We start from the raw sequence: 26,718 nt of genomic DNA on the forward strand, positions 1-26,718 counted from the left end.
AGTCTTACGGATCCAGTCATCCCCCCCCGTGAAGGCAAAGACACGATTCTGGATGAAGTGTTTGATGTTCGGAAGGCCCCTAAGACCAGTGCAGCTCTGCCCTGGTCTCGGGGGCTGAAGAGTGCCAGAACTAGGGCCAATGCTCAGCTCGCACTTCTTGCCTCCTCCAGTCGTTCCACTGCCGGGAACAAACTCATCCCTCCTCCTCGCCTTCAGCAGAGGAGGTATTTCGAGATCCTGGGTAAGCACAACCTTGCTCTTCCTCTCCATCACTCTGTGGAGGAGCTGGCGAAGGGAGTTCCCTTGGAGAAACTCTCTGCCCGGCAGGTGTCGTTCTCGGCGGCAGAGATCCTTAACCACGAGAAGGTCGCTAAGTGTGCCATGCAGGCCACTTCGTGGCTGGACTTCTGGTTAGGATCTCTGGGCATCCTATTGCGATTGGAGGACTTGTCCAAGGAGACCAATAGGAAGGCCCTAGAGACCTTCTTGCTCTCGGGCACCCGCTCCATCGAGTTTTTGGCGCACCAGGTTACCACCCTGTGGGCCAACTCGGTGTTGAAGCGTCGCGATGCTGTGTCCGAGAGATTCCATCCAAATGTCCCCGCCGTAGATGTGTGTAGGCTCCGACATGCCTCCCTCCTGGGGGAGAGCCTGTTTGAGCCTCAAGACTTGGAGCGAACGGCTGAGAGGTGGAGGAAATCCAGCACGGACTCCCTCCTCCACAGGGCCCTTACAACTCGGCCCTATAAGCCTCCAGCCCCGCCACAACAGCAGCAACAGCCTCGTAAGGCTCCCAAACAGGCACCGGCAGCTAAGAAAGTGGTGTCTAAGCCCCAGCCCTTTCCAGCCAAGGTCAAGAGGGGCGGTAAGTCCTCCAGGGGAGGCAAGACTTCTAGGGGTGGCGGCCGCGGCCGCAAGCCCTAGGGGTGGCAGTCCCCCTGCGTGTCCACCTGTGGGGGGATGCCTTCAGCGTTGCGTCCGCAGGTGGCAACATCACGGGGCCGATGCTTGGACGGTCTCAGTGATCGGCCAAGGTTATCGCGTCCCGTTCACGTCATCTCAACCTCCCCTGACAGCGAATCCAGTGTCGTTGAGCTCCCATGCCATGGGATCGGCAAAGGGGCTGGCCCTTCAGGCCGAAGTCGAGACCATGTTCGAGAAGGGTGCTCTCCAGGAGGTCGTGGACGGCTCTCCAGGCTTCTTCAGTCAACTCTTTCTTGTAAAGAAGGCTACTGGAGGCTGGAGACCCGTCATCGATCTCTCGGCTCTGAACAGGTTTGTCAAACAAACCCGGTTCAGCATGGAGACAGCAGACACGGTCAGACTTGCGGTGAGACCACAAGACTTCATGTGTACACTGGATCTAAAGGATGCGTACTTCCAGATCCCAATCCATCCGTCTTCCAGGAAGTACCTGAGATTCTGCCTAGACAACAAGATCTACCAGTTCAAGGTGCTGTGTTTCGGTCTCTCCACAGCTCCTCAGGTGTTCACCAGAGTGTTCACCCTGATTTCGACTTGGGCGCACAGGAACGGCATTCGTCTCCTTCGTTACCTAGACGATTGGCTGATCCTAGCAGACTCGGAGTCGACCCTTCTTCGACACCGAGACAGGCTTCTAGATCTTTGCCAGGATCTGGGGATCGTGGTAAACCTCGAGAAGTCCTCTCTGCAGCCGTCCCAACGACTGGTTTATCTAGGCATGCTAATAGACACCAATCTCCACAAAGCCTTTCCATCAGACGACCGGATAGCAAGGCTGAGGAGGGTGGCGGAACCTTTCCTCAGGCGAAAAGAACTCCCCGCCCAATCGTGGTTGCGTGTCTTAGGCCACCTATCCTCCCTGGCCCGTCTGGTTCCAAACAGCCGCCTCAGGATGAGATCCCTTCAATGGCGGCTCAAGTCCCAGTGGAATCAAGGATCCGATTCCCCGGACACTCTGATCCCAATGGGGTCTCTGGAACAGACGGACTTGCGGTGGTGGCTGGCCGACGAGAACCTGCGAAAGGGAGTGAGTCTTCTCGTCCTCCCCCCGGAATTGACTCTGTTTTCGGACGCGTCAAAAGAAGGGTGGGGGGCGCACGTTCTGAACCAGAGGGCCTTAGGCCTTTGGTCAGAATCAGAAAAGTGCCTACACATCAACCTGCTAGAATTGAAGGCCGTCTTTCTGGCCCTTCAACAGTTCCAACGGTTCCTGGCGGGTCACTCCGTGGTGGTGATGAGCGACAACACCACGGTAGTGGCTTATATCAACAAGCAGGGAGGCACTTTTTCGCAACAGCTATCCCATCTTGCAGTAGAGACTCTGAGGTGGACCGAAACCCACTCGATAACACTATCAGCTCGCTTCATTCCTGGCAAGAGGAATGTGCTCGCCGACAGTCTGAGCAGGGCTTCGCAGATAGTGAGTACCGAGTGGTCTTTGGATCCTCAGATAGCCAACAAAGTCCTGACTTTGTGGGGTTCCCCGACGGTGGACTTGTTCGCGACAGCCTTGAACTTCAAGCTGCCCCTGTACTGCTCACCAGTCCCGGACCCCAAGGCACTCTGGCAAGATGCTTTCCAGCAACGGTGGGACAACATCGACGTGTACCCCTTCCCACCATTCTGTCTGATGAGAAGGGTGCTCAACAGGACCAGACTATCGGTCAACTGTTCCATGACTCTAGTAGCCCCGCTATGGCATCACGCGGAATGGTTTCCGGACCTTCTGCAACTCCTGACGGAACTCCCAAGGGAGCTTCCTCCACGACACGAGCTTCTCAGACAACCCCACTCCGGTGTCCCTCACAGGGCCGTAGCCTCGCTTCGGCTTCACGCCTGGAGACTATCCAGCGTCTCCTCGCGGAGAGAGGCTTTTCGCAACAGGTTGCGGAGAGAATGTCTCGGCACCTGCGAAGGTCCTCTGAGGGAGTCTACCAAGCGAAGTGGAGAGTCTTTTGTGGTTGGTGTCGTGGAAGGGGTATCTCTCCACTCGATGCCACTATTCCAGCAATAGCGGACTTCCTTGTGTATCTGCGAGAAGAAATGCGCCTTTCTGTCTCGGCAGGGAAAGGCTATCGCTCAGCCTTAAGCTTGGCCTTCAGATTGAAGGGCGTGGATATTTCTTCATCGCTAGAACTCTCGTTACTCATACGTAGCTATGAGCTTACCTGCCCCCAGTCGGAAGTGAGACCCCCTCCTTGGAACGTGGTTCGAGTCCTCAGGTCTCTCAAGAGACCTCCCTTCGAGCCATTACGCCAGGCCTCCGATCGCCACCTGTCTTGGCCTCGGCCAAGCGAGTTAGTGAACTTCATGGTCTCTCATACGACATCGCCCATTCAAGGGGATGGGGGGAGGTAACGTTCAGGTTCGTCCCTGAGTTTGTGGCCAAGACTCAGAATCCTGGAGTGCCGGATCCTCGGTTCGACTCTTTCAGGATCGCGAGTCTCCTTTCTGTAACAAACGACCCAGACCAGCTGCTACTATGCCCAGTGAGGTGTCTGAGGTACTACATGAAGAGAACGGCTGCAGTCCGTCCTCATGTGCGAGCTTTATTTGTGAGCACAGGCAGGACAAAGAGGAGGGTCACCAGGAACACCATCTCTGCTTGGATTCGAAGGGTTATCCACCATGCCCTGAATCCTGACCCTCCTCCGTCACGTCGCCCTCGGGCCCACGATGTCAGGGGTATTGCTACTTCCCTGGCCTTCAAGAGAAACTTCTCTGTGACGCAGGTACTTCAAACTGGGGTCTGGAAGCATCAAACGACCTTCACAGCCCACTACCTGCAAGACGTGACCCACAGGAGCCTCGATACGTTCTCTATCGGCCCTGTGGTGGCTGCACAACAGCTGGTCTAACCTCAGGCTCCTTTTTGGACAAGTAGCAGTAGGTGGAGGGCGTTGTTACCCGGTCTTAGTCTGTGTGAATGAAAGAGTATGTCTGACCCTTACTTCTTTCTTCATTCTCCCCTCTCTTGGGGAAGCAGCATCCTGGTCCTCGCATAGCTGACCCTGACCTCTGCAGGTAACCCATGCTTCTTTGTGCTCCTAGTATTAAGCTTAATACTGTTGCGTCTCCCATACCCTGACGAGGTGGTATGGGGAACGTCCTATCCTAGAATTCCTATCTGAAGGTCTCAAGGTCAACTTCATAGGACGAGTCACACTCTCCTCCTCACACTACTTATGTAGGCCACTCGTTCCTAGCGATGCTAGGAACCTGTGAGGTACAGGGGCTCCCTCTCTCTAGTGCTGCTCACTGAGGGATCGAGCCCCCGGGCAAGCCGAAGTCAGTAAGGCTGGGGACTTTCCACCCTTCCTAAGGGGTAAGTCACCCTTTGTAAATAGCGTGGTTTGTATTTCGGTTACGGAACAAATGACAAATTCGAAGATAATTTGTATTTTTCCTAACCATACAAACCTTAGCTATTTACACATATGTGCCCGCCATCCCTGACCCCCAAGTCAAGTCCTACCTCTAAGTGAAGTGAAGCAAGTCACCGGTGTGTGGAGGGGGGAGGGGTAGCAAGCTACCCTTCCCCACCCCCCGCTAACTAGCGCGGGGGTAATTAACCCTCGTTAAAAACTATTGGCTCGTCATTTCAGCTTCGCTAAGAGTAATACCCTTTGTAAATAGCTAAGGTTTGTATGGTTAGGAAAAATACAAATTATCTTTGAATTTGTCATTTTACAAATTCTGAAACCCTCTCCTATGGAATTACTGGATAATTTGATGTTCTAAGTTTTTATGCACATTCTGTAGGTAATAATTTTCAAAGTTCAAACTTGCAGCAAATGTCTATAAGTTGAACAGGCTGACATAAGTCTTTTTATAGTTTATATATAAAATATCTATTTTAATATTGTTATTGTTTTTAAAATATTTTAATTATTCATTACTGTACTTCTTATATTGTTTATTTATTTCCTTATTTCCTTTCCTCACTGGGCTATTTTTCCTTGGAGCCCTTGGGCTCATAGTATCTTTTGCTTTTCCAACTAGGGTTGTAGCTTAGCTAGTAATTATAATAGTAATAAAGCCTCCCATTATTTACATTAGCCTGATTTAGACTTTCACTCCTACTTCAGTTATATCTTCTTTTGTTTTTTAACTGAACTGAATCAATACAAAGGGAGTTCATTTGGCCACGTACACCATCCTCTTACCTTTTAGGCTTTATGTCTTCTTTAGGTACTATCTTGATCCCTTCTCTGGATTGAGATAATTCTTCTATTGTCAAGGTCCCCTAGCCACAACTTTTCTCATATTTTTAGAAATGAGGACATTTTGGATTACTCAGTGCCATGGAAATATCTTTATGAAATTTATTTTCACTTGCTTCCTTCATCATCAGGCATTATATAATTCCCTTCCCTCCTTACTTCAATCTTGTCTGGCCTTGGCTAGATAATAGTTATAAATTATCTATCCCATTGACCCCTGCAAATAAATATAATTAGAGTAATGGTTTTTTTTCAATATTAATCTTACCCGATGATCATGTAGCTGTCAACTCTGTTGCCCGACAGAAATCTACGGTCGGGATACGCCAGCGATCGCTATACAGGTGGGGGTGTACACAACAGCGCCATCTGTGAGTAGGTACTCAAGTACTTCTTGTCAACAAGAACTCAATTTTTCCTCTGTCGTGCCACCGGCAAGACCTACTAATACGCCGTCCCTAACTGGATTTGTTTTCACAACTTTTTGGTGAAGTACACTATTCCAGTTTTGAGCTTTCGCTATGCAGGGGTTTTTATCTTCATTTCAAAACTTGAACTCGTTTTGGATAGATTTTATTATGGTGACGAAGAGAGTATGGACTCTCTTTCACTTTTAAATGGCCGACCCTTCCCTTAGACGGAAGTGTTGGTGTCGAAGAGAGTATAGACTCTCTTTCACTTTTAATGACCGACCCTTCCCTTAGACGGAAGTGTGTTTAGGTTTTTGGTAATTTTGCTTAACAAAGTTATAGATTTATTTTATATCTCTCCGCCATTTATAGGCCTCTTCGATTAACTTTCCATTTATTATAAACTTATAAAAATTAATTTTTATGTTTGTTTATATGCGACCTTTCCTAATAGTAGGCGGTCCTTACTTGGAACCGTAGTTAATTAACATTGAGCCCGTCATTTCGTTTTTCCTGTTAAGAATTTATGCTATTTTAATTTTAATGTTTTTGAAAGAATTTCTTTGATAGTCTCGTACTGTTTTCAAAGTTGAACTAACGTTTAGTTTAGTCTCCGCAGTTGTTGACGTTCAGAACGTTCAACTTGCGCTCTATCGTTACGATAGAGAGAGAGTATTTCACGGTTTCACGTTGCAGTAAGAGTAAACCGATTCTAGCGTTTCGTTCATTCTTTCTTAGCTTAAATGGTTTTAATTCTAATAAAGGAACTTTTTATTCGGAAAACCTTTCAGTTTTTTTCCTTTAACAAATAATATGTTTTAACGATATATAATTGGGCTCATTCTCTCAGGTTCTAAGTCAAGAGAGAGAGAGAGAGAGATAGAGACGGAGGGAGAGAGAGGAGGATAAACGTTTCGTTCAAGCGGGTAACGTTGTTCTCGTTTTTTACTCTTCTCCCTAGTCGCTATAGGGGAAGAAGGTAAAACGTTTCTAGAGTTTTATTCTTGTTCCCAGGCTTTATGCGGTGAGAGATTTTAAACGTAGTTTATTTGATCTAGTGTTTAGTCTCTTTTCCAGCCACTGAATTCTTTATCTTTCATTATGTTTTTCTGTTACATTGTAAAACTGTTTTCGCAATTACTACCTTTTAATGAAGGATAGGATTGCGTGTTTCAGGTACAAACCACTTAAAGTTTCGAGTTCAGTGAAATAAGTGCAAACAGAAAATCAAAAGTGATAAAGTGATATGCGCAAAGTGTTACAGTGTTGCGTTCGAGGGTTCGTTTGTTCGTGCCAGTTGTTCACCTTGTCCGATACCTCTTACAAGCTCCCAAGCCCAGGGGAGAAGTAATGTCGAAGGACTTATGGGTTCCACAGGTCTTGATCGACGAACAAACGTTTCCCTCCGTGGTTTCGGGTGTATCTACACACGTTGCCGACGTGATCACCCCACCCACACAAAGACGAGAGAGCCCATTTATTCCTCGTCTGCGGAAGAGGTTTCTCGCAGAAACCATGGACCAAATCTTGCAGCTTTTAAGTGCAAGTCGGTCCCTTCCGCGCAAGTCCAACGGCCTAGGTGTAGCCACTGGGTCAGTTCGGACTCGCTGCAGTACGACAACTGCACACCTCCCAAGAGGGGCAAGGTGGTACCGCAACAGGCAGTAACTCCGTCTGTTGCCGCACCAGCTGTTTTAGACCCTTAGTCACAACGGACAGTAGCTCCGTTTGTTGTTGTCTTTCATAGTCCCTAGTGGTCTATGCTGCAGACTATACAGTCTCAGCTTGCTCCTTCATGCAGGAGTATCGTGCTGGAAGGTTGACAATGCACCTGTTAACCTACAACCCGCCGAGGTTGTGCGCTCAGCAGATACTGCGGCTGCCTGCTCCCACACTCCACCTGTGAGAGCTCCACCACCGATGCGCAGTCCACCCTGCCAGACGCATGTTCTTGCTGCACCATCTGCTAACATGCGTGAGCTACCGCATCAGCAGTGGGAAGGTTCTGTAGAGCTGCCGGGTTCCAGCACTATGCGGCATTCTCCGCAGCCCATGCAGCATGCTCTGCATACCTTACAGCATGCTCCGCATACCATGCAGCATGAGCCGCATACCTTACAGCATGCTCCGCATACCATACCGCATGCTCCTCAACCCACCGCAGCCCCTCCCACGCACCAGCACTCTGCTTTTGTTGTTGCCAGCTCCCACACTCCGACTGCGGAGAAGGTTGACGATGCACCCGTGGGCCTACTCCTCCCACGGTTGTGCGCCCGGCATGGCTTCCTGCTCTCACACTCTTGTTGTGAGAGCTCCTCCACCCATGCACAGTCAACCCTGCCAGATGTATGATGACTCCCACACACAGAGCACTCCGTTGCCGTGCGTGAGCTACCACAAGCTGCCGTGGTTTGACACGGTGTGTCAGCCTCCGCAACACATTGTGGTTACCGCCACTCGCCCGCAGCAAACTAGTCAGTCAGGAGTTGAGGCTTCCCCACACAACTTTGGTTGTTGCCAACTCACAGACTGTCAAACAGTTACATGACGTTGCCTTCTGGTCTGCTACTTATACACCAGTGCTGTATATCCTCACGCTCCTGTTGTGGTTGACAGTTCAGTTTTTGACAGTTCACAGACTGTCAAGCAGTTTCATAACGTTGCCTTCTGGTCTGCTGCTTTTGCACCAGTGATACCCTCACTGAGAGAACCTAGCTTTTCTCGGATATGGTTCCTGTAGATGAGAAAGTGCTGTTCTCCCTCCTTCTGATATTCCCTTGAGGACTCTGTCATTTGGAGAGGAGCCTTGAGCTGCTTAGCCTCCTATGGACTTTTATTTAAGCATAACATGCTTCCAGGGAGGGTAAATGGTTCCGCTTCAGTCGCTAACCCCGTCTGTTGCCACACCTGCTCCCATAGACCTTGGGCTTTGTTGCAAGACATGCAGTCCAAGCTTAGTCCTTGATAGAGGATTTTTTACGGAGAAGACCCTTCTTGCCAACGACCTTCCTACCGGTTGGTTGTACGCCCTGTTGACGCTGAGGTATCCTACTCACGTCCGCCAGTTGAGATGGTTCCTCCACCGGTGCGACCCAGTGTGGATTGCCAGTCGCACGTTGATGTTATGCTACTCTCGGAGGTGGTTGTGGACGTTCAGTGTGTCACTGGGAAGACGTTCAACAACCAGCAGAGGTGGCTTGTTGTGACGCAGTGCGGCAACCTCAGCAACCCGATAAGGGGTTGTCTGTATTACCCAGACAGTCTAGACAGTTTCGGGTTGTCGCTGTACTTCCTCGCTTCCCCATGGTTGACAGTTCACAGACTGTGCAGCAGTACCATGATCTTGTGTCCGGCTCCGTCACGCATCCACCAGTGCGACCGGATTCAGCGAGTCAGACGTTGCCCATTCCGTTGCCGTTTCCTCATCAGTTTCGGATGAGGAACCCTCTGATGAGGACATGGCTGAACAAGAAGATCAATCCCCAGCCCTGCTATCCATCCAGAAGATGCTGAAGAAGGAATACGGCCCTGTCAGGCTGTGGATGAGTCTGGTTAGGACACTGTCATCCGTGGTGCAATTGGTGTCACTTGGAAGACTACACCTCCGTCCTCTTCGGTTTCATCTAGCTCTTCACTGGAAAAGGACAAGACGCTAGAAGCGGTCTCGATCCCGGTTTCCGGAAGATAAGTCTGGTCTAACCTGAGGAAAGGACTTTATCAACCTTTTATAGGGTCTTCCCCTGACTGTTCAGACTCCCAACCACGTTCTCTTCTCAGACGCATCGGACGTAGGCTGGGGTGCGACCTTAGGCGGTAGGGAATGCTCGGGATTATGGAACTCGAGTCAAAGGACAATGCATTTTAACTGCAAGAAGCTTCTGGCAGTACGTCTGACCTGGAAAAGCTTCAGGTCTCTCCTTCAAGACAAAGTAATGGAGGTCAACACGGACAACTCCCTGCTTTGATGTTCATCTCCTAGCAAGGAGGGACCTACTCTCTGACATGGTGCGAGTTCGCTAGTGACCTCCTCTCCTGTTCAACAGGTCTAGACTTTTCACTAGTAACAAATTTCTTCCAAGGCAACTTGAATGTCTTAGCAGTTTGTCTCAGTAGGAAGGGACAATAATTCCAACATATTGGACCCTCCACAGAGATGTATGCAAGAGACTTTGGGTCACCTGGGGCCAGCCAACCATAGATCTCTTCGCAACCTCGATGTCCAAGAGGCTCTCAATACTTTGCTCACCTATCCCGGACCCAGCAGTGGTTCTTTTAGATGCCTTTCTACTAGATTAGTCTCATCTAGATCTATATGCATTCCCTCCGTTCTAGATTGTCAACAAGGTACTGCAGAAGTTCGCCTCTCACGTTGGGACAAAGTTGACACTAGTTGCTTCCCTCTGGCCCGCGAGAGAATAACTTACCGAGGTACTTCGATGGCTAGTAGACGTTCCCAGAACTCTTCCCCTAAGGGTGGACCTGCTACGTCTGCCACGCGTAAGAAGGTACTCCAAGGCCTCCACGCTCTTCGTCTCACTGCCTTCAGAGTATCGAAAGACTCTCGAGAACTAGAGGTTTTTCGAAGGAGGCAACCAGAGCGATTGTTAGAGCAAGGAGAACATCCACCCTTAGAGTCTACCAATCGAAGTGGGGAATCTTCCGAAACTGGTGCAAGTCAGTATCCGTATCCTCGACCAGTACCTCTGTAACTCAAATAGCTGACTTCCTCTTATATCTGAGAAAAGAGCGATCTCTTTCAGCTCCCACTTTCAAGGGTTACAGAAGCATGTTGGCATCAGTCTTCCGTCACAGAGGCTTAGATCTTTTTAACAATAAAGATCTACAGGACCTCCTTAAGTCTTTTGAGACCACGAAGGAGCGTCGTTTGGTTACACCTGGTTGGAATTTAGACGTGGTTCTAAGATTCCTTATGTTAGACAGGTTCGAACCACTTTAATCAGCCTCCCTGAAAGATCTCACCTTTAAGGCACTTTTCCTGATATGCTTTACCAGCTAAAAGAGTCAGTGAGATTCATGGCTTCAGCAAGAACATTGGATTTTCATCCGAAACGGCTACATGTTCTACATCTTGGTTTTCTAGCCAAACACGAGCTGCCTTCTCGGCCTTGACCAATATCGTTCGTTATTCCAAACTTATCGATATGGTTGGAAATGAACTAGAAAGAGTATTATGTCCTGTAGAGCTCTTAAGTTCTATTTTAAAAACCTTTACGAGGCCCGTCTGAAGCTTTATGGTGTTCAGTTAAGAATTCATCTTTGCCTATGTCAGAGAATTCTTTATCCTATTATTTTCAGACTGTTAATACGAGAAGCTCATTCCCTTCTGAATGAGGAAGACCAAGCTTTGCTGAAGGTAAGGAGACACGAAGTTAGAGCTATCACAACTTCCGTGACCTTTTAATAAAATAGATCTCTGCAAAATATTTTCGACGCAACCTTTTGGAAAAGCTAATCAGTGTTCGCGTCTTTTATCTTAAGAATGTCCAGTCTCTTTACGAGAACTGCTACACTCTGGGACCATTCGTAGCAACGAGTGCAGTAGTGGTGGGCGCTCCACCACTACAATTCCCTAATTCCAGAACCTTTTTAATCTTTCTCTTGAAATATTTCTGGGTTGTCCGGAAGGCTAAGAAGCCTTCCGCATCCTGGTTGATTTGGCGGGTGGTCAAATTCTTTCTTGAGAAGCGCCCAGATTAGAGGTTGTGATGAGGTCCTTTAGTATGGGTTGCAGCCCTTCATACTTCAGCACCTAGGAGTCGCTCAGCATCCTAAGAGGATCGCTAGGCTCAGTAAGGAAGACGTACTTAAAAAGGCAGAGTAATGGTTCAAGTCGACTTCCTTACCAGGTACTTATTTATTTTATGTTTGTTATTTTGAATAACGGCTAAAATAAGATACGGGATACTTAGCTTCTTTGTTAACATGTATGCTGGTCTCCACCCACCACCCTGGGTGTGAATCAGCTACATGATCATCGGGTAAGATTAATATTGAAAAATGTTATTTTCATTAGTAAAATAAATTTTTGAATATACTTACCCGATGATCATGAATTTTAGGACCCGCCCTTCCTCCCCATAGAGAACCAGTGGACCGAGGAGAAAATTGAGTTGTTGTTGACAAGAAGTACTTGAGTACCTACTCACAGATGGCGCTGTTGTGTACACCCCCACCTGTATAGCGATCGCTGGCGTATCCCGACCGTAGATTTCTGTCGGGCAACAGAGTTGACAGCTACATGATCATCGGGTAAGTATATTCAAAAATTTATTTTACTAATGAAAATAACATATTGCAGATTTTCAAGCACGTCTTCTTTCCCTTTTTCAGAGTGTAGTTGGCTGCCAACAGAAATTGATTTCATTGTGCTGTCTTCTTAAACTACAGTTGTTACCAGGTCAGCGAACAAAGTTAACCGAAATTATCCCTGTAAATTCTGTAACTGCGCAGCAGCTATCCAGACGATCTTTAAGTTTATAATATTTCATTCTATTTGGGTGAAGTGTCTTGGTAAATACTGTAGATAGAGATTTGTCAATTTATGTTTTAGAAAACATTTCACGTGATGCATGTAAAGTATTTTTTTTATGACATTTATGTTTTGTACAGTATATATGTTTTATAAAATCCTTTTTATGGTATAGAGTATAGTAAATTTATCTGGAGTATTTTTGTGAATGGTATTTTTATTGTAAAACTCCTCTTCAACGATATTTTGTCAATGACAAGTATAAGATAGTCTTTCATAACTTGAATTTTTTTATGATTGCATTGATCATGAGTTGAACAAGCTCATTATGTTACTATATAGAATTTGTTCCTATGCGACATACGAACCCTCGTCCTTCAATTAGGCAGCTTGATATGGCTCCCCAGGTGTTCACTTGGGTGTTTGCCTTGGTAGGAGCTTGGGTCCACTCGCAAGGGATAGGTTTGATGATCTGTCTCAAAAATTGGCTGATCAAGTCCTCCTCACCGCGGCAGTTGCTCCAGGATCGAGATAGGGTTGTCACATTTTGTCACGATCTGGGGATTGTGATAAACTGGAAGAAGTCAAATCTCATACCTAAGCAGAACTTAAAGTACTTGTTGATGTGATAGACATGGCAGCAGCGATAATCTTTCCATCAGACAATCGCATCAGCAAACTCAAGAATGTTATTCAACCATATCTGTTCAAGACAAGTCCCAGCTTGTTGCTAGAAGAGTCTTCTTGGCTACCTTTCATTCCTGGAGAAACTCGTTCTACACGGACACCTCCATCAGAGATCTCTTCACTGGTGTTTGAAAGATCAGTTGTCAGCCTCCAGAGAGCCCCAGTTCCTGTGGGACAGGAGGCTCGAGAAGATGTTACCTAGTGGCTAAAAGAGAAAAGCCTTAACAGTAGCATCCTAATTGAATCTCTGCCTTTGGACTAGCAACTGTTCTCAGATACTTCAAAGAAGAGGTGGGGCTCACACCTGAATGATCTGGTCATTTCAGGTGTTTGGTCACGAGAAGAAATACATTTGCACGTCAATGTTTTCAAAATGCAAGCAGTTTTCCTAGTGTTGCAAGCATTCCAAGAACGTGTAAGGAGGCATTTAGTAGTGTTGGTGAACGACAACACCACTGTAGTGACTTTAATGTCATCAAACAAGGTCTCGTACCCTCTTTGTGACCTGACGAAGCTGATGCATGTCTGGCCAATGTTCGACGCCGTAGAGATGTCGGCCAGGTACATTCCGGGCAAGAGGAATGTACTAGCACATACACTTGGTTGCCAAGGACAGGTTTTAGGGTAGGAGTGGTCCCTACATCCTTGTGTAGCAGAGAGGCTTCTTTCCCTGTGAGGTTCTCCAGAATTCAACCTGTTTACCACACGGCTAAACATAGGCTGTGTTTGAATTATTAGTAATGTTAATGATTATTATTAATAATAATAATAAATAATAATGGCTATTAATAATAATAATTATTAACAACAACAACAATAACAACGGGATCACATGGACATGTACACGTACACCTTTCCTCCTTTTAACCTGATCTGCCCACTAATCGACTGAATGTTGGTTACGCCATGACTCCAGTGGCTTCTAGATGGCCTCATGCTCAGTGATATCCAGGTTTGTTATCACTTCTAGTCCAGGTCCCTAGAGAATTACCCCCCCCCCCCCCCCCCCCCCCGACATTCCTCTGTCATTCACACCTTCAGAAGCACTGCCAATCCAAATTTCACGGCTGGAGGATATCCAGCAGCTCCTTCGAGCAAAGGGCTTTTTGCAAGGCACTGCGCAAGAGACGTCTGGATACATGCAAAGGTCCTTTGGAGCTGTCTACTAGGGAAGTGGGCCTATCCTGCAATTATTGTCACAGAATTGATACTTCTGTTGGAGTAACTCTGACAGATTGCAGATTTCCTCTAGTCTTCCTTCAAGTTCTGCTCCCCAAAGTTCTTTCTTAGAAATGGTTGTACAAGACATGTGATATTTATCTCAACTTCTGCAAACGAAATTCTTTTTTTTCAAAGTTCTGAGTAAGGTTGAGGGTAAAAATAAGATTGTGAGAAATATATTTGTATATAATTATATCTATGAAATTAACAAATTATTGCTATAATACAAAATATATGTAAAAATTTGAGCTATATACATTATATGTACAGTAAATATAAAACCAAGATATACATCTGACTATTTAATGATGAAGTATTTTTCATGCACACCATACACTGAATGAGATGACATCTGAATTTTTTATCTTTGATATAATTTAGCGACTAGAATATTTCAGTCTGTATCTTTCAGTTATTGAATAACTGAGAATATCTCACCAATTCCCCTCGTGGTAGGCTTTTAAGAACTGTTATTCAAGATGAGGTCACCGCCTCCAACGTGGCATTGTTACTTTATCTACTTAAGTGTTGGTGGTTAGTTCCTGTGGTGCTCATTTGAACAAAAGTATAGAAAACCTGTCGATGTTTGAATTTCATTTGTGATCATCCATTCATTGATTACAGTTCCAATGTTGCTTACATAAACGGAATTAGGAAAGCGTTTGAGTTTAAACGTAAATTGTATGATTCATGTTAGATTATGCTGTATATAGCTTTCAATAGATAGCAGTCAACATTTTCTTATTAATATGAAGAGAATTTATGTTATTCATTGTAGTTTAAAGTAAATTGTACCAGTGCCATTGTGCTATGTAAATTTCCTTAATTAAGAAAAGTTTTACTAATGTAACTGTTATCAATTATGGCATTTCTATTCGGTACATTCATTTGAAGTTACATGATGTGATTTGACTCCTAAGAAAATTTGGTCAAACTTGTCCATTGAAATTTTGTTAGTTTTAATTTTGAAATTTCAAGTAGGCATATATTAGTCCTTATTTGCATGAAGTACTTTACCACCATGATCCCTTGGGTGTTATTTATATTCAATCAATCATTCGTGGTCACAGAATAGCGAGTTCCATAAAGGTTACAGTAATATCCACAAAATTACAAAATTTCTAATTTTAGATGAAACATTTAAAGAGACCCACTGAATGTACACTTCAAAACATTGAGCAAAAGTTAAAGATCTAAGCTCTGTAACCTATACTAGAAAATTATATGACCTGTCTACTAGGCATGGAAATTTTACTTTTTTTCCAGAACAGTTCAAAAGTCGGCCTTACTTTTTAATGTTTCTAAGAATGTATTCAAATTCAGTCATTAGACATGTTCCTTTTGAAGTATAAAAACCCAAATATGAATGAGTAATTGATTACCCAAAATGACATTGTAACGAATGCAAATTAGATTTTCTGTGCAGATGGATAACAAATTAAAGTCAAAATATTTTAAACACTGTACTGTAATACTGTTCAGTTCTGTATTTAGCATAGTTACAGATATGAATGAATAACTAGCTGGTGAAAAAAAGCACACTTTGTAGGTACTTTTCTCATGTCTAGTGAGGAATAGTTGCAGGAATAGAAAAGTTGACTTAATGTTACTATGGGGCGGGAATGTCACATACTGTATACCCAAGAAGAATCGGTGAATAACAAAAGGCATAAAAAAGTTAGGATTGCTATCCATGTGGCTTCTGTTTAAATGCACACTACTAAGGGGATTAGAATGAGAGAGAATTTTGAGTGATTCTATAGAATTTTTCATATGAAGCACTAATAATCATGAGTTATGAATGTAAGGGAAAATAGATTGCATAATTCTCAGTTTAATTCCCATTGTAGGCTATCTGAAATTGAAGCAGATACATTGCATTAAGACATTTCTTTTTTTGAATAACTTTAAAATGTATTATATCAATGGATATATGAGAAATCACACTATCAGAGAAAACTTTATTAGACTCAAAACATGCCATAAAGTCTTAGACATTAGCTAATACTAAGATTAGATTACTTTACCAAATTCTAGATACTGATTTCGTTATTCGTGTTTTCTGCCAGAATAACTCGTCTGTTTCTCTGTGTAAGTGGTGAAGTTTCAGACGATTGCTGCTGCTGCTGTATAATTGTCACTAAACTTTCAACTGTTGACTGAAGGCTCAAAACCATTACTCGGAGTTCATCAAATCTAGCATTGGGATCGGGAGCAACAGTGCGTGCAGGAACAGAACCCAGCCATGATGTACGAACAGATGGCTGTGTTTGTACTACCTGATGAACATTTTCTATATCGTCTTCTACGTCGGTATCACTTGCAAATGTCCAGCGCCATGAGTTCCTTGGTCCTGTTGAGGCTGTTCTTATTACATTAGACTTGCTCGTTAGAGTAGTTTGATTAGTTAATAGCGGCTGCTGGAATGGCAAATATTTATGTTGTCCTGCCAAGCCGGATTGATGAGCCCGAAAATGGAGGAGGCGGTCACGTTTATCCAATTCATGTTCTCTTAGTGCAATATTAACAGTTTCCACTAGAAGTTCTTTCGGTAGAGATGGTTCATGTTCTGGAGCTATAAATCCTGATACAAAGATTTCAAATACTTTTATCAGAAATCTTCTAGAAGGTAATAGCTTGGACAAAAGGAGAAACATACTATCAATAAACCCATTTCTGCGGTTCGGGAAAACGCTAACGGAAGGCTTTTGCAGTCCTTTAGTAATGCTTATATTTTTCAAGAAGAACTTAGTAACCTTCTTTGGTATGAAACGGCTATGGAACAAGGCTTCGATTTGAGTCATTAATTCCACGTGTCTTGTTAAACGCAAAACCTCCGACCTAAAAAAAAAAATAATTATAAATATTGTGTTATGTTCTGTAATAGCCAATTTTACCTTGAACACTTATGTATTGTTGTATTGAAATGCTTGAAGTTTTAATTTTTAAAAGGTATGCAATGAATCAGTTAAGAATAAATTAAGAATAATTCATATAAAAAGGGCAGTACAGTATTAATTTCACAATTGGTAGAATTCAGTAGATGGACACCTACCTCTGTCGTATTGCGTACATATCACTGACAGCTAGACCCACTAAAAGGTTTGAGAGAATGATGAATACAATGATGATAAACACCACAAGAATAAGAATACTCAGAAAGGCGGGGCTGTTTTCATCCTGAAGAAAGACAGACTCATAGTCTAGCTCCCCAGTCATCATTACCTGTGAAAATGAAATTAAAAGGCACAAAAGTTTTAATATTTAAATACATATCAAATCATTACCAGGCACTATTATATTAGTCTTAATGGTAATGTATTTTATACGAGTTATCTATAGTTTGTAATGAGGAACTCCTCGTAAGCAGTGTCTGTTACTGGCACATTTGTTAACAAGTTATGAACATTTCTGGTACCATTGCTAGTATCGACTATCTTCAATCAATACAGAAAAATATAAATGATTCATTTACTTTTTTGAAGGAAGTTTGTGGAATGAATTATAAGGTATATGTAATGGCTACTTTCGATGTTAAATCTGTTTACTAACATACCATTAAAGGAGACTATCAACATATGAATGAATAATTTACCAATAATTAAAGATAAAAATTGCAGGGTTTTGAAGCATCAATTTCATAAGTTATATATTTGCTGTAACATGATTTATTGTGTCCAAGAAGAAAGTTTTATCAACAAATTGATGTGGTAGCAATGGATAACCCCTTTGGGCCTCAACAAATTGATGTGGTAGCAATGGATAACCCCTTTGGGCCTCAACAAATTGATGTGGTAGCATTGGATAACCCCTTTGGGCCTCAATGAATTGATGTGGTAGCAATGGATAACCCCTTTGGGCCTTAACAAATTGATGTGGTAGCAATGGATAACCCCTTTGGGCCTCAACAAATTGATGTGGTAGCAATGGATAACCCCTTTGGGCCTCAACAAATTGGTGTGGTAGCAATGGATAACCCCTTTGGGCCTCAACAAATTGATGTGGTAGCAATGGATAACCCCTTTGGGCCTCAACAAATTGATGTGGTAGCAATGGATAACCCCTTTGGACCAACATTAATAACTGTAATGCTTTTCTTACCCATTATTCTCAAAACCTATGACTACCTATGCCAATAGAGTAGTTATATACTTGCCTATTACAGTGTTTGTTGGCGAGCGGCATTTTTGATCTTAAAAAACGTACTGAAGCCAATGAAGAAATTATGCCCTGAAACATACTAGTAATTTTCAAACTAGTCAACCCTCCAAAAATTCATTAATTACAGGGATTTGATTCCAGATGAGTTGCAGTTTTTTATTATTCCATAAGTAATGTACAAGTATCATTTGTTGTAGTGCAAAGTATATCGGAAAATGACAACGGCAGTTCAAGGCTTGCATCTGAACATATTGAAGGATTCATTTGGATAAATAGTCCACTAAGAAAACCATTATTCACTGTCATTCATTAACATGTAAGAATATAATGATTCCATTCGTGTAGATTATCATCAAAACCAATTTGTCTATTACAGATACTGTATTATGTATACTAGTCTATACTCTCTTGTATTTCATCTTTCCAGATGTAGGTTTAGGGTCACATAATACTTTTCAAATTTGCTTATGTAAGTTATACAAATTTGTTGGGAAAATTCTTTGTTTGAATATGACTTCATACCACTACAGGTATGGCTGTTTAATGTAAAATATTCTGTACAGTTATTTCAGTATTCATATAGATAAACATGAAATATATAGCAGGAACACCAATAAAATAAAAGTAATAGTAACAATACTTACAAGAGATGTTACTAGAGAAATTGCTGGAGAGCTGAAGGTTGGCTTAGTGGGCCTCATTAAAACATAAAACCCGAATGCAAAAGCCACCAATACGCACGCATACATTGCAAGGAATTTGAGCACGTTTTTCGCCACAGTTGAAAACATAACAACGTACACACCACAGCTTGGAAACTGTCCTGTGAAAAGCATAAGTCTTACCCACGCTAGTATTATAGCAATTGCCCCAACTTTTTGTTGCCACAAAGCTAAGCAACATGTTGCAATTGGATCCTCTTCATCTGGGAATATGGTCACCAACAGTTGAGGGACACACACCACTAAAGATGCGTCAAAGAGGTTCCCTATATTTTTTATATACAAAATTGGATTTTGTAAAACTTGAACTATTTCCCGTAAAGTCAGTATACCATAAAATATCACTAAACACCACCATGTGAATCCAACTAAACCAGGTTCTTTTCCAGCCCACCAGCACTCTTGGGTTATGTTACTGCCATTTGAATAGTTTAATTGGATCTCGGCCAAGTTTGTTGAGGTGTTACAATTTTTGGACGAAAGCAGAAAGCCAGTAAGACTCAACACAAATAGGAGATAAAATATCACATTTGCTAGGAAGTATTTACGAACTCTGCACCATTTAAGGTGCAGGAATGTATTGCAGATAGGATGTCTTAATAAATTTTTCCTTCCTGCCCACAGAATGTAATGGAGCATGGCAACTTCTCTGTCTTTTAGTAATGGGGATGGTAATTCTGATTGTGGATTTAAAGGTGACTGGCGGCTGATTTCACGAAGATGTTTAGCATTTACTGTTAGCGGTCCAAAGTCGAAATCAATACGGAGATGGGGGGAATCCCGAACAGATGTGTTACTGGAAACTGATCTGTTAAGGGCAACAGGTACAAGGGAAGGGAAGCTTTCTACCATTCTCCACATTGCAAAGCCATCTTGTATGCAGCTACCTTTGCTAACTAATAGTTCCACAGCATGCTGCACATAATCTTTTGATTTAAGTCGACCCCACCACATCGTTCGACGCAATGCAAGTGAAAGGGCATTGTAGCCGTCATCAGTTTTTGCCGAGACAGATGCTCCTTGTGACAACAGCAATTCTAAACATGCCCCATCAAACTCATCATCTACATAATTCACCTGTCTCGCTGCAACCAAGTGCATCGATGTGTATCCTTGGGCATCTCTTGCCTCCAATGTACACCCTAATTGTATAAGAACCTTAACAGCTTCTAAGGATCTTCCTCCAAGAACAGCGCAGTGGAGTGGTGTACGGCCTTCATTCTCTTTTAAATTTAACGTAGCTTTGTGTTTCGAGTTTACAAGAGCTTTAATTAATTTGGGACTTCCTGCAGTAGCAGCATTGTGAAGGGGGATACGTCCTTCTTTATCTCGTCTACCACGGAATGCTCCAGCCCTGAGAAGAGTTTCTACAACACTCACAATTCCTATATCACTTGGATCTTGATTGGCAGCCCTGGCTGCATAATGCAGTGGAGTGCGAGAATGGTCATCCACCGGATCTGGAGATGCACCATGGGACAGCAGTAATTTTACCAGTGCTATTTGTCCACTTGCAGCGGCCATATGAAGGGGAGTTACCCCATTTCCATCAGCAATAGCCACATTGGCTCCTCGGCCAAGCAATTCAACCACAGCTTCCAGGAAATCATGCTTTACTGCATAGATAAGAGGTGTTCTGTTGCCTTTAGCAGCTTCACGATGATTTAGTGGTAAACCTCGAGCTAGCTGAGCTCGAACTCCAATTAAATTTCGAGTTTTAAGGGACTCCACCAGCAAAGTGAATCTTGAATCTGGCTGTGGACCACGGAAGACTGGAGTCTCAGGTGGTGCGTCATCTAAAGAGTCACTGCGCGTAAAGAGTATTTTACGATGGATCATGATAAAAAAGGTTTAATAATCAGATTCTTATGCTCAAGTAACTATTTAAACCTGGCATACTTTTATCTTAAGATTTGCTTTCACTTTCTAAAACTTGTTTCCCTGTCCATAATGAAACAATTTCTTCCAGATTTTGATGTGCTTTTCATACTGCTTTCCTTTGCATATATCAAAGGAGATAGATCTTGGAATAATCTGAAAGAAAAAGAAAACATTTAGTAATAACTATGAAAGAAACTTCAATAACAGGAGTCATATACTATACCACAATATACAGTATTCAATTTTCTCTGTCGTAATACTAAATCTCATCATAAAGTAACTGGGTTCAATTAAAAACATGCTTTTAGTTTCAAGTCTCAGTTTACTCTAAATCCTCACTATCTCATTACAGTGCTTTTGACTCCAATCTGGAGATCACTCAACTGTCAGTTTCTTGTTAGTTTTTTTAAACTGTATAGGTTGGATTTGAGGACAATCAATGTCCAATGTATTGGGCCCAAAACAATCTTTCAGAATATTCATGTATTTGGTTTAATAAATAAAAAAGAGTGACACAGATACTGTCATCCAGTTACATAAACATTAGAAACAAATAATCCTTCTTGATTCTTAACTATTGCAGGTACAATAACCCTTTTACCTCCAGGCTCTTTGGAAATTTCCAACCCTTAACCCCTAAGGGGTTATTTTTTTCTCAGCACATTTTGCAGTATATATTTTTTTTAAATTGCTCTAACAGCCTTAATTTTTGTCAAAGAGAGGTCAGGTTGGTCTCATTCTCTTGGAAAATGCCTGAATTTAAAAAAAAAAAAATCTCAAATATGAAAAAAAAAAATTTTATAGCATTTTTTTGCAAGGACGTACCGGTACGTCCATGAGGGTAAAGGGATGGGTTTTGTGAAATGTACCAGTACGTCCTTTGGGGGTAAAAGGGTTAATAATCCCATACATTTGCAAGAATATTTGATGAAGTAGTTATAAGTATCTCATATTAAGCTTTTCGGTTAAACCATTATGGTTGGCAGGAATAGTGGAGAGATAAAAACAAGACTGAAAATATATAACAAGTTGTAGCAAGTAAAGATGAAAACAAAATTCAAATTAGTTCTCAGGAGAGAAGTTTAATAGAATTTTTAAAAATCCATTTCAGTATCAAATTCACATTCAACTTAACAAATGTAGCTTGACAGTTGTAGTATTTTGAGAATTATAACAAGAGATTTAATGAGTTGTTGGCAAGAATAGTCTTGGACCTGTTGTTAGCATGAAAAAATATAGGAGTTTCCAAAGGATGCATACACGTTACCTGGCAGTGGCCGTTGGGCAAACATCGTCACCAAACAACAATAGTTTTTAAGGTTTAAAGGCCAATCATGAATGGCAGAGGCAAGGGACAGTGACATTACTCTATCAAGCAGGAAAAAATCCTAGAGAATGACCATATTACATATGATCAGTGCCCAAGGCTCTTCTCCACCCAAGCTAGGACCAAGGAGGACCAGGCAATGGCTACTGATGACTTAGCAGATAGACCTATAGGCTCCACCAAACACCCCATCCTTTGCTCACAGGGATGGTGAGGTTATAGTGACCAGAGGAACCAATGAGTTTGAGCAAGACTCAAACCCCAGTTTGGCAATCACCAGGCAAGAACGCTACCATCTAAAGCTTGAACACCAAAGGCATGTATCTGGCAACAAACAATGCTACCAGATCTAGCAGCCCCATGGTCCCTTCACTTGTTTCTGTAGGGGGGTTAGTGTCCATAGTGTATCTTATGCAGCGTACTATAAACATTACTTAAGTGTTTTAGCAGCGTTCCTTTGACCCATAACTGGGCATTCCTTGAATTGTTTTAGGAGTGTTTCTTTGAACTCTAACTGATGTTGCTTTACATTCTTCTACTTTATCTCTGTGGTGGCTTATTGGAAATGTCCATGCCTGGTGATCGCTGGACCGGGATTCAAGTCCCATTCAAGCTCGGTGGTTTATTGTAGTATGCAACTTCATTATCCTTGAGTTAAGGAAGGGAGGTCTGGGGGAACCTATAAGTCTACCTGATGAGTCATCTGTAGTCACTGCCTGGCTCTCACTGGTCCTAGCTTGGGTAGAGAGCAGCTTGAGGACTGAACATATGTATATATGGTCACTCTCAAGGGCATTGTCACTGTCTCTTGCCTTTGCTTTTGAGCAATCTTTAAACCTTCTTCCATCTTTTTGTTCAACCTCTTAAAAACTTTACCTCATAACCTAACTCTAGGCTTCTACCCTAGATATACTAGGGTGCTAAATGGCTTCACAGGCCCCAGTTCTGTGCTTATATAGCTGAAATCAATAAATCCAAAATTCAATCCTTCATTTGTTTACCATGCAAGGTTACAGAACTCAATCAGAATTTGGGTTCAGGAATTATTTGTTGATTTTTAATACTCATGATGAGCAGCAAGATTAAAATGAAGATGAAGAAACTGCACTGAAGTGTTGCAATAGCAATTCTTTGAAAGAATTGCAAGGGGAACTATTGTAACTATTTTACTGAACTATAAAATGACTTTAGACCAATTATACGAGAATATAGCCAAACATCATTTACAATGCAAATAATATTTATGTATGACTAAATAAAAAACTAACAAACATGTTTTGCCTGGAATCGTATGCCTGTCAGCATCACCGTTCCTTGCCAGAACTATGAACGCAGCAATGAGGTTGCTTGCTTGTACTTCTCTAGCTTCTGATGTCATTGGCGATCATTGCCGTTCCCTATTATACTCTGGTAATGATGTTTGCCCCTCAGGCTCTGCCTGGTCATGGAGCTACACCTTAATAGGGAGCGACTGGGAGCAACTAAAGATTCTCTTAACATGCACCGCCCACAAGCATCGTGATTGGCCACCACCTTCTCATAGCTGAATGTTGTAAACATAATAATACAGTCAGTCTTCAGTTATTACGGTAAAGAGATCCGCATAATATTCAAATAAAATTTTGATTTCTCGCAGTTAGGATTGCTGTGCACATTTAGACGTTGACAATAGGTCACGTTTCTTTGCAAGTGGCCTTTGCGTTGTATTCCTCCCAGCACCACGTCACTTTTCTGGCATCCTTCATTGTGAAAGCATCTCCTACAAGTCAAACAACAAGTTATCTTTTATCAATGCCATGGCCCCTAAGAGAGCTACTTCAGCTTTTCAAACTACTGCTAAGTGACAGAGGAAGGTCATGACTCTTAAAGAGAAGATAGAAGTTCTCGATAATTGCAAGGAAGGAATGTCTTACGCAGCCATAGAACAACTTTTCAGGCTGAATGAATGACAGTACCATAAGGTACATGAAGAAGAACACAAAATGATTCATGCTGCCATGGCGACAAGTGCTCCACGCAGTTTGAAGAGTATATTGAAAGTGAGGGAAAAAGGGCATGAATGATCTGAATGAAAAATACCTTGTTTTTGCACAAAGGAATAGCCATCGACTCGCTCATCATACAGAAGGAAGCTAAGTCTCTAATTCGTCATTTCATGCAAGATGAATCTCATTTGACCACCACTCAAGATGCCACATCTGTCCTGCATACACCTTTCCAAGCCAGTAAAGGCTGGTTTTCAAAATTTAAACTATGCTTTCCATTGAAAGAACACACAAATTACTGGGGAGTCGGGCTCAGTGGACCACGAGGCAGCGAAAGTTTGCCCAGTGAAGCTTCCTAATTTCATCATGGAGGAGTGGTACAAAACTGTTTGGAATATGGATGAAACTGGTAAGTTTATGAACATTGATGTGAAATTCTTATTTGCTTTCTTGATTAAAAATGTTCAACTGTATGCACATTTAACTTAACTGTAATTGTGATTAGCATACATACATGTACAGTATAAATTTCAGTAATTTTAATGATTGATATACATACTGTACATGGGGTACAGTACATCAATTTGAATATTCATTACAGTACAGCATTATTTAGTGTTAATATATACATTTTTTATATTGCTTGACAGGCTTTTTTAGAAGATGCCTCAAAATATATGTACTGTATGGCCCAGGAGGAAAGCATAGGTAGGCTAATGATGTAGAATTTTTGGTTTCTAATTTTTTAGAAATTCTGTCATATTGAAAAAAATATATTTACTATAACTGCACTTTCTGAAATATAACATAAGTGTTCTGTATGTTTTAAAATCCCATTCTAATAATTGTGCATTTTTCTGTCTTCCCCAGGTGTATGTTGATTTTGTATGGAAATGGTGTGGGTCGCATTATTTGACCTGGCTTTATTTACAAGTCAGCAAAGCTCCGTGCACTCCAACGACACAACATGAACATGCTGCCTGTGTGCTGGATGCACAGCAAGAAGGCAGTGGACGACAGGCGAGCTCTTCCTTGACTGGTTTCATTACTGCTTTGTGCCGGGAGATTGAGTGTTACTTGCAGAATAAAGGGCTGGAGTTTAAGGTCTTACGGACTCTTGATAATGCTGCAGGACATCCTTCCTCCGTCGAGGTACTGCATCTCATCCAGCCGATGGACCAGGGTGTCATCAAGAACTTCGAGGCCCATTACAGCAGACATGTGATGGTGTGACTCCAAACAGCTATGGATAATGATCCTGCCCTCGAAGTTAGCTAGTATTGGAAAGGCTTCACAATTGCAGAATGTCTGTCTGTTGTTGATGAATCATTCACTGACGTCCAACCACAGACTGAATGCTTGCATGAAATGTCTGTGGCCAGGTTGTGTGAAGGACTTTTCCGGTTTCAGTCCTGATACTGCTTTTCAACAGACAGTCAAGAAGATTGTGACCCTGGCAAGGAAAGTGTCAATTGAAGGCTTCAAGCATGTTGCTTGATGGGCATGACAAGAACCTAATCCAGGAAGACCTGGCTGAATTAGACTGTTCAGCAAGTGAGGAAGTGGAGGAGGACAAAGCTGAGGAATCTGACAAAGAGGATGAGGGCATCACACTTGAGAAGTTGGCAGATATGTCATAAATGGTGTAGGATTAAAAATAAAAAAGGCCTACAGCATGAACCCCTTCACTGGTGTGTGCCGTCAATTTCATGTGTACCATGGATGAGGGTTTTTCAACCTGCAAGAGCATCATGGATGAAATGAAGCCGGCAAAGCAGCTCCCTTCACGATATTCTTCACCCCCCAAGTGAAATGGCCACATTCTCATCCAACCACAGACTCTCCCGAGTCTAAAACACTTTCTCCAGCGACCCCAGTGGAGCTTCCGCAAAACTGTGATGATGATGGAATAGACTGTACACAATTGTCCTTCCCTAGCACTGGAAGGGTAAGATATTTTTCAATAATTTTTTAGCATTTAAAATGTGTATGTAACAAAATAAAATGAAAATGAGCACTGATAATCTAGGGCATATGAAATATTTAAAATGTTGAATTACTTTACATATGAAACCTTTACATAATCAGTATTTGATAATTTTTTCTTTACAGCACCGATAATTCTCGTCCACGTAGATGTGTCATTCCGTGCAGTTATGTCCTTTCATTGTTCATCCGTTTCTAACTGTATGACGTATTTTAGTCCACCTCACCAACTGTGCTTCTTTGTGGGATATCCAGTAAGTGACTTAATTTTAAACTGTATTTTTTGTACATACGATTCTTATTTCAATGAGAGAGAGAGAGAGAGAGAGAGAGAGAGAGAGAGAGAGAGTTAAGAGGGAAAATATACAGCTTTAGTGGTAGAAAAGAAAAGGCATGTATGGAAATATATACCCAATTCATACTCATTGGGATAATTGATACCAACCGAGTGGGGTGAAAGGAAGATGAGTTTTTTTTTTTTTTACAAGGATTTCAGTATTATGGAGTTTGCAATCGGATGTGAGAGAGAGAGAGAGAGAGAGAGAGAGAGAGAGAGACTGTCAAAAAGTTGCTATAGTTTTGTCGTATAGACAGAAATTTCAGTATTATGGAGTTTGGAATCGGATGAGAGAGAGAGAGAG

General features: G+C 42.6%; 2 protein-coding genes across 4 annotated transcripts in view; one reads left to right on the forward strand and one right to left on the reverse strand.

Moving 5' to 3' along the window:
- Window positions 1-12,316, forward strand: part of LOC137643848 (recQ-mediated genome instability protein 1-like) — a 301,889-nt gene extending 289,573 nt beyond the window's left edge. For all 3 annotated transcript variants that reach the window (XM_068376572.1, XM_068376574.1, XM_068376571.1), the window contains exon 10: window positions 11,969-12,316. In XM_068376572.1, coding sequence (XP_068232673.1) covers window positions 11,969-12,118 — 150 coding nt within the window. In that variant the 3' untranslated portion in view covers window positions 12,119-12,316. The remainder of the gene's footprint in view (window positions 1-11,968) is intronic.
- Window positions 12,317-14,197: 1,881 nt separating this feature from the next.
- Window positions 14,198-20,928, reverse strand: LOC137643850 (transient receptor potential channel pyrexia-like). Its single transcript, XM_068376576.1, has 3 exons — window positions 18,821-20,928; window positions 17,071-17,240; window positions 14,198-16,856 (listed from the first exon to the last, which is right to left on the reverse strand). Exons 1-3 carry the CDS (start codon window positions 20,735-20,737, stop codon window positions 16,049-16,051), a joined length of 2,895 nt encoding a protein of 964 aa, XP_068232677.1. The 5' UTR covers window positions 20,738-20,928; the 3' UTR covers window positions 14,198-16,048.
- Window positions 20,929-26,718: the final 5,790 nt, after the last annotated feature.

Source organism: Palaemon carinicauda, chromosome 7, assembly GCF_036898095.1.
Source record: "Palaemon carinicauda isolate YSFRI2023 chromosome 7, ASM3689809v2, whole genome shotgun sequence".
NCBI classification, from domain to species: domain Eukaryota; kingdom Metazoa; phylum Arthropoda; class Malacostraca; order Decapoda; family Palaemonidae; genus Palaemon; species Palaemon carinicauda.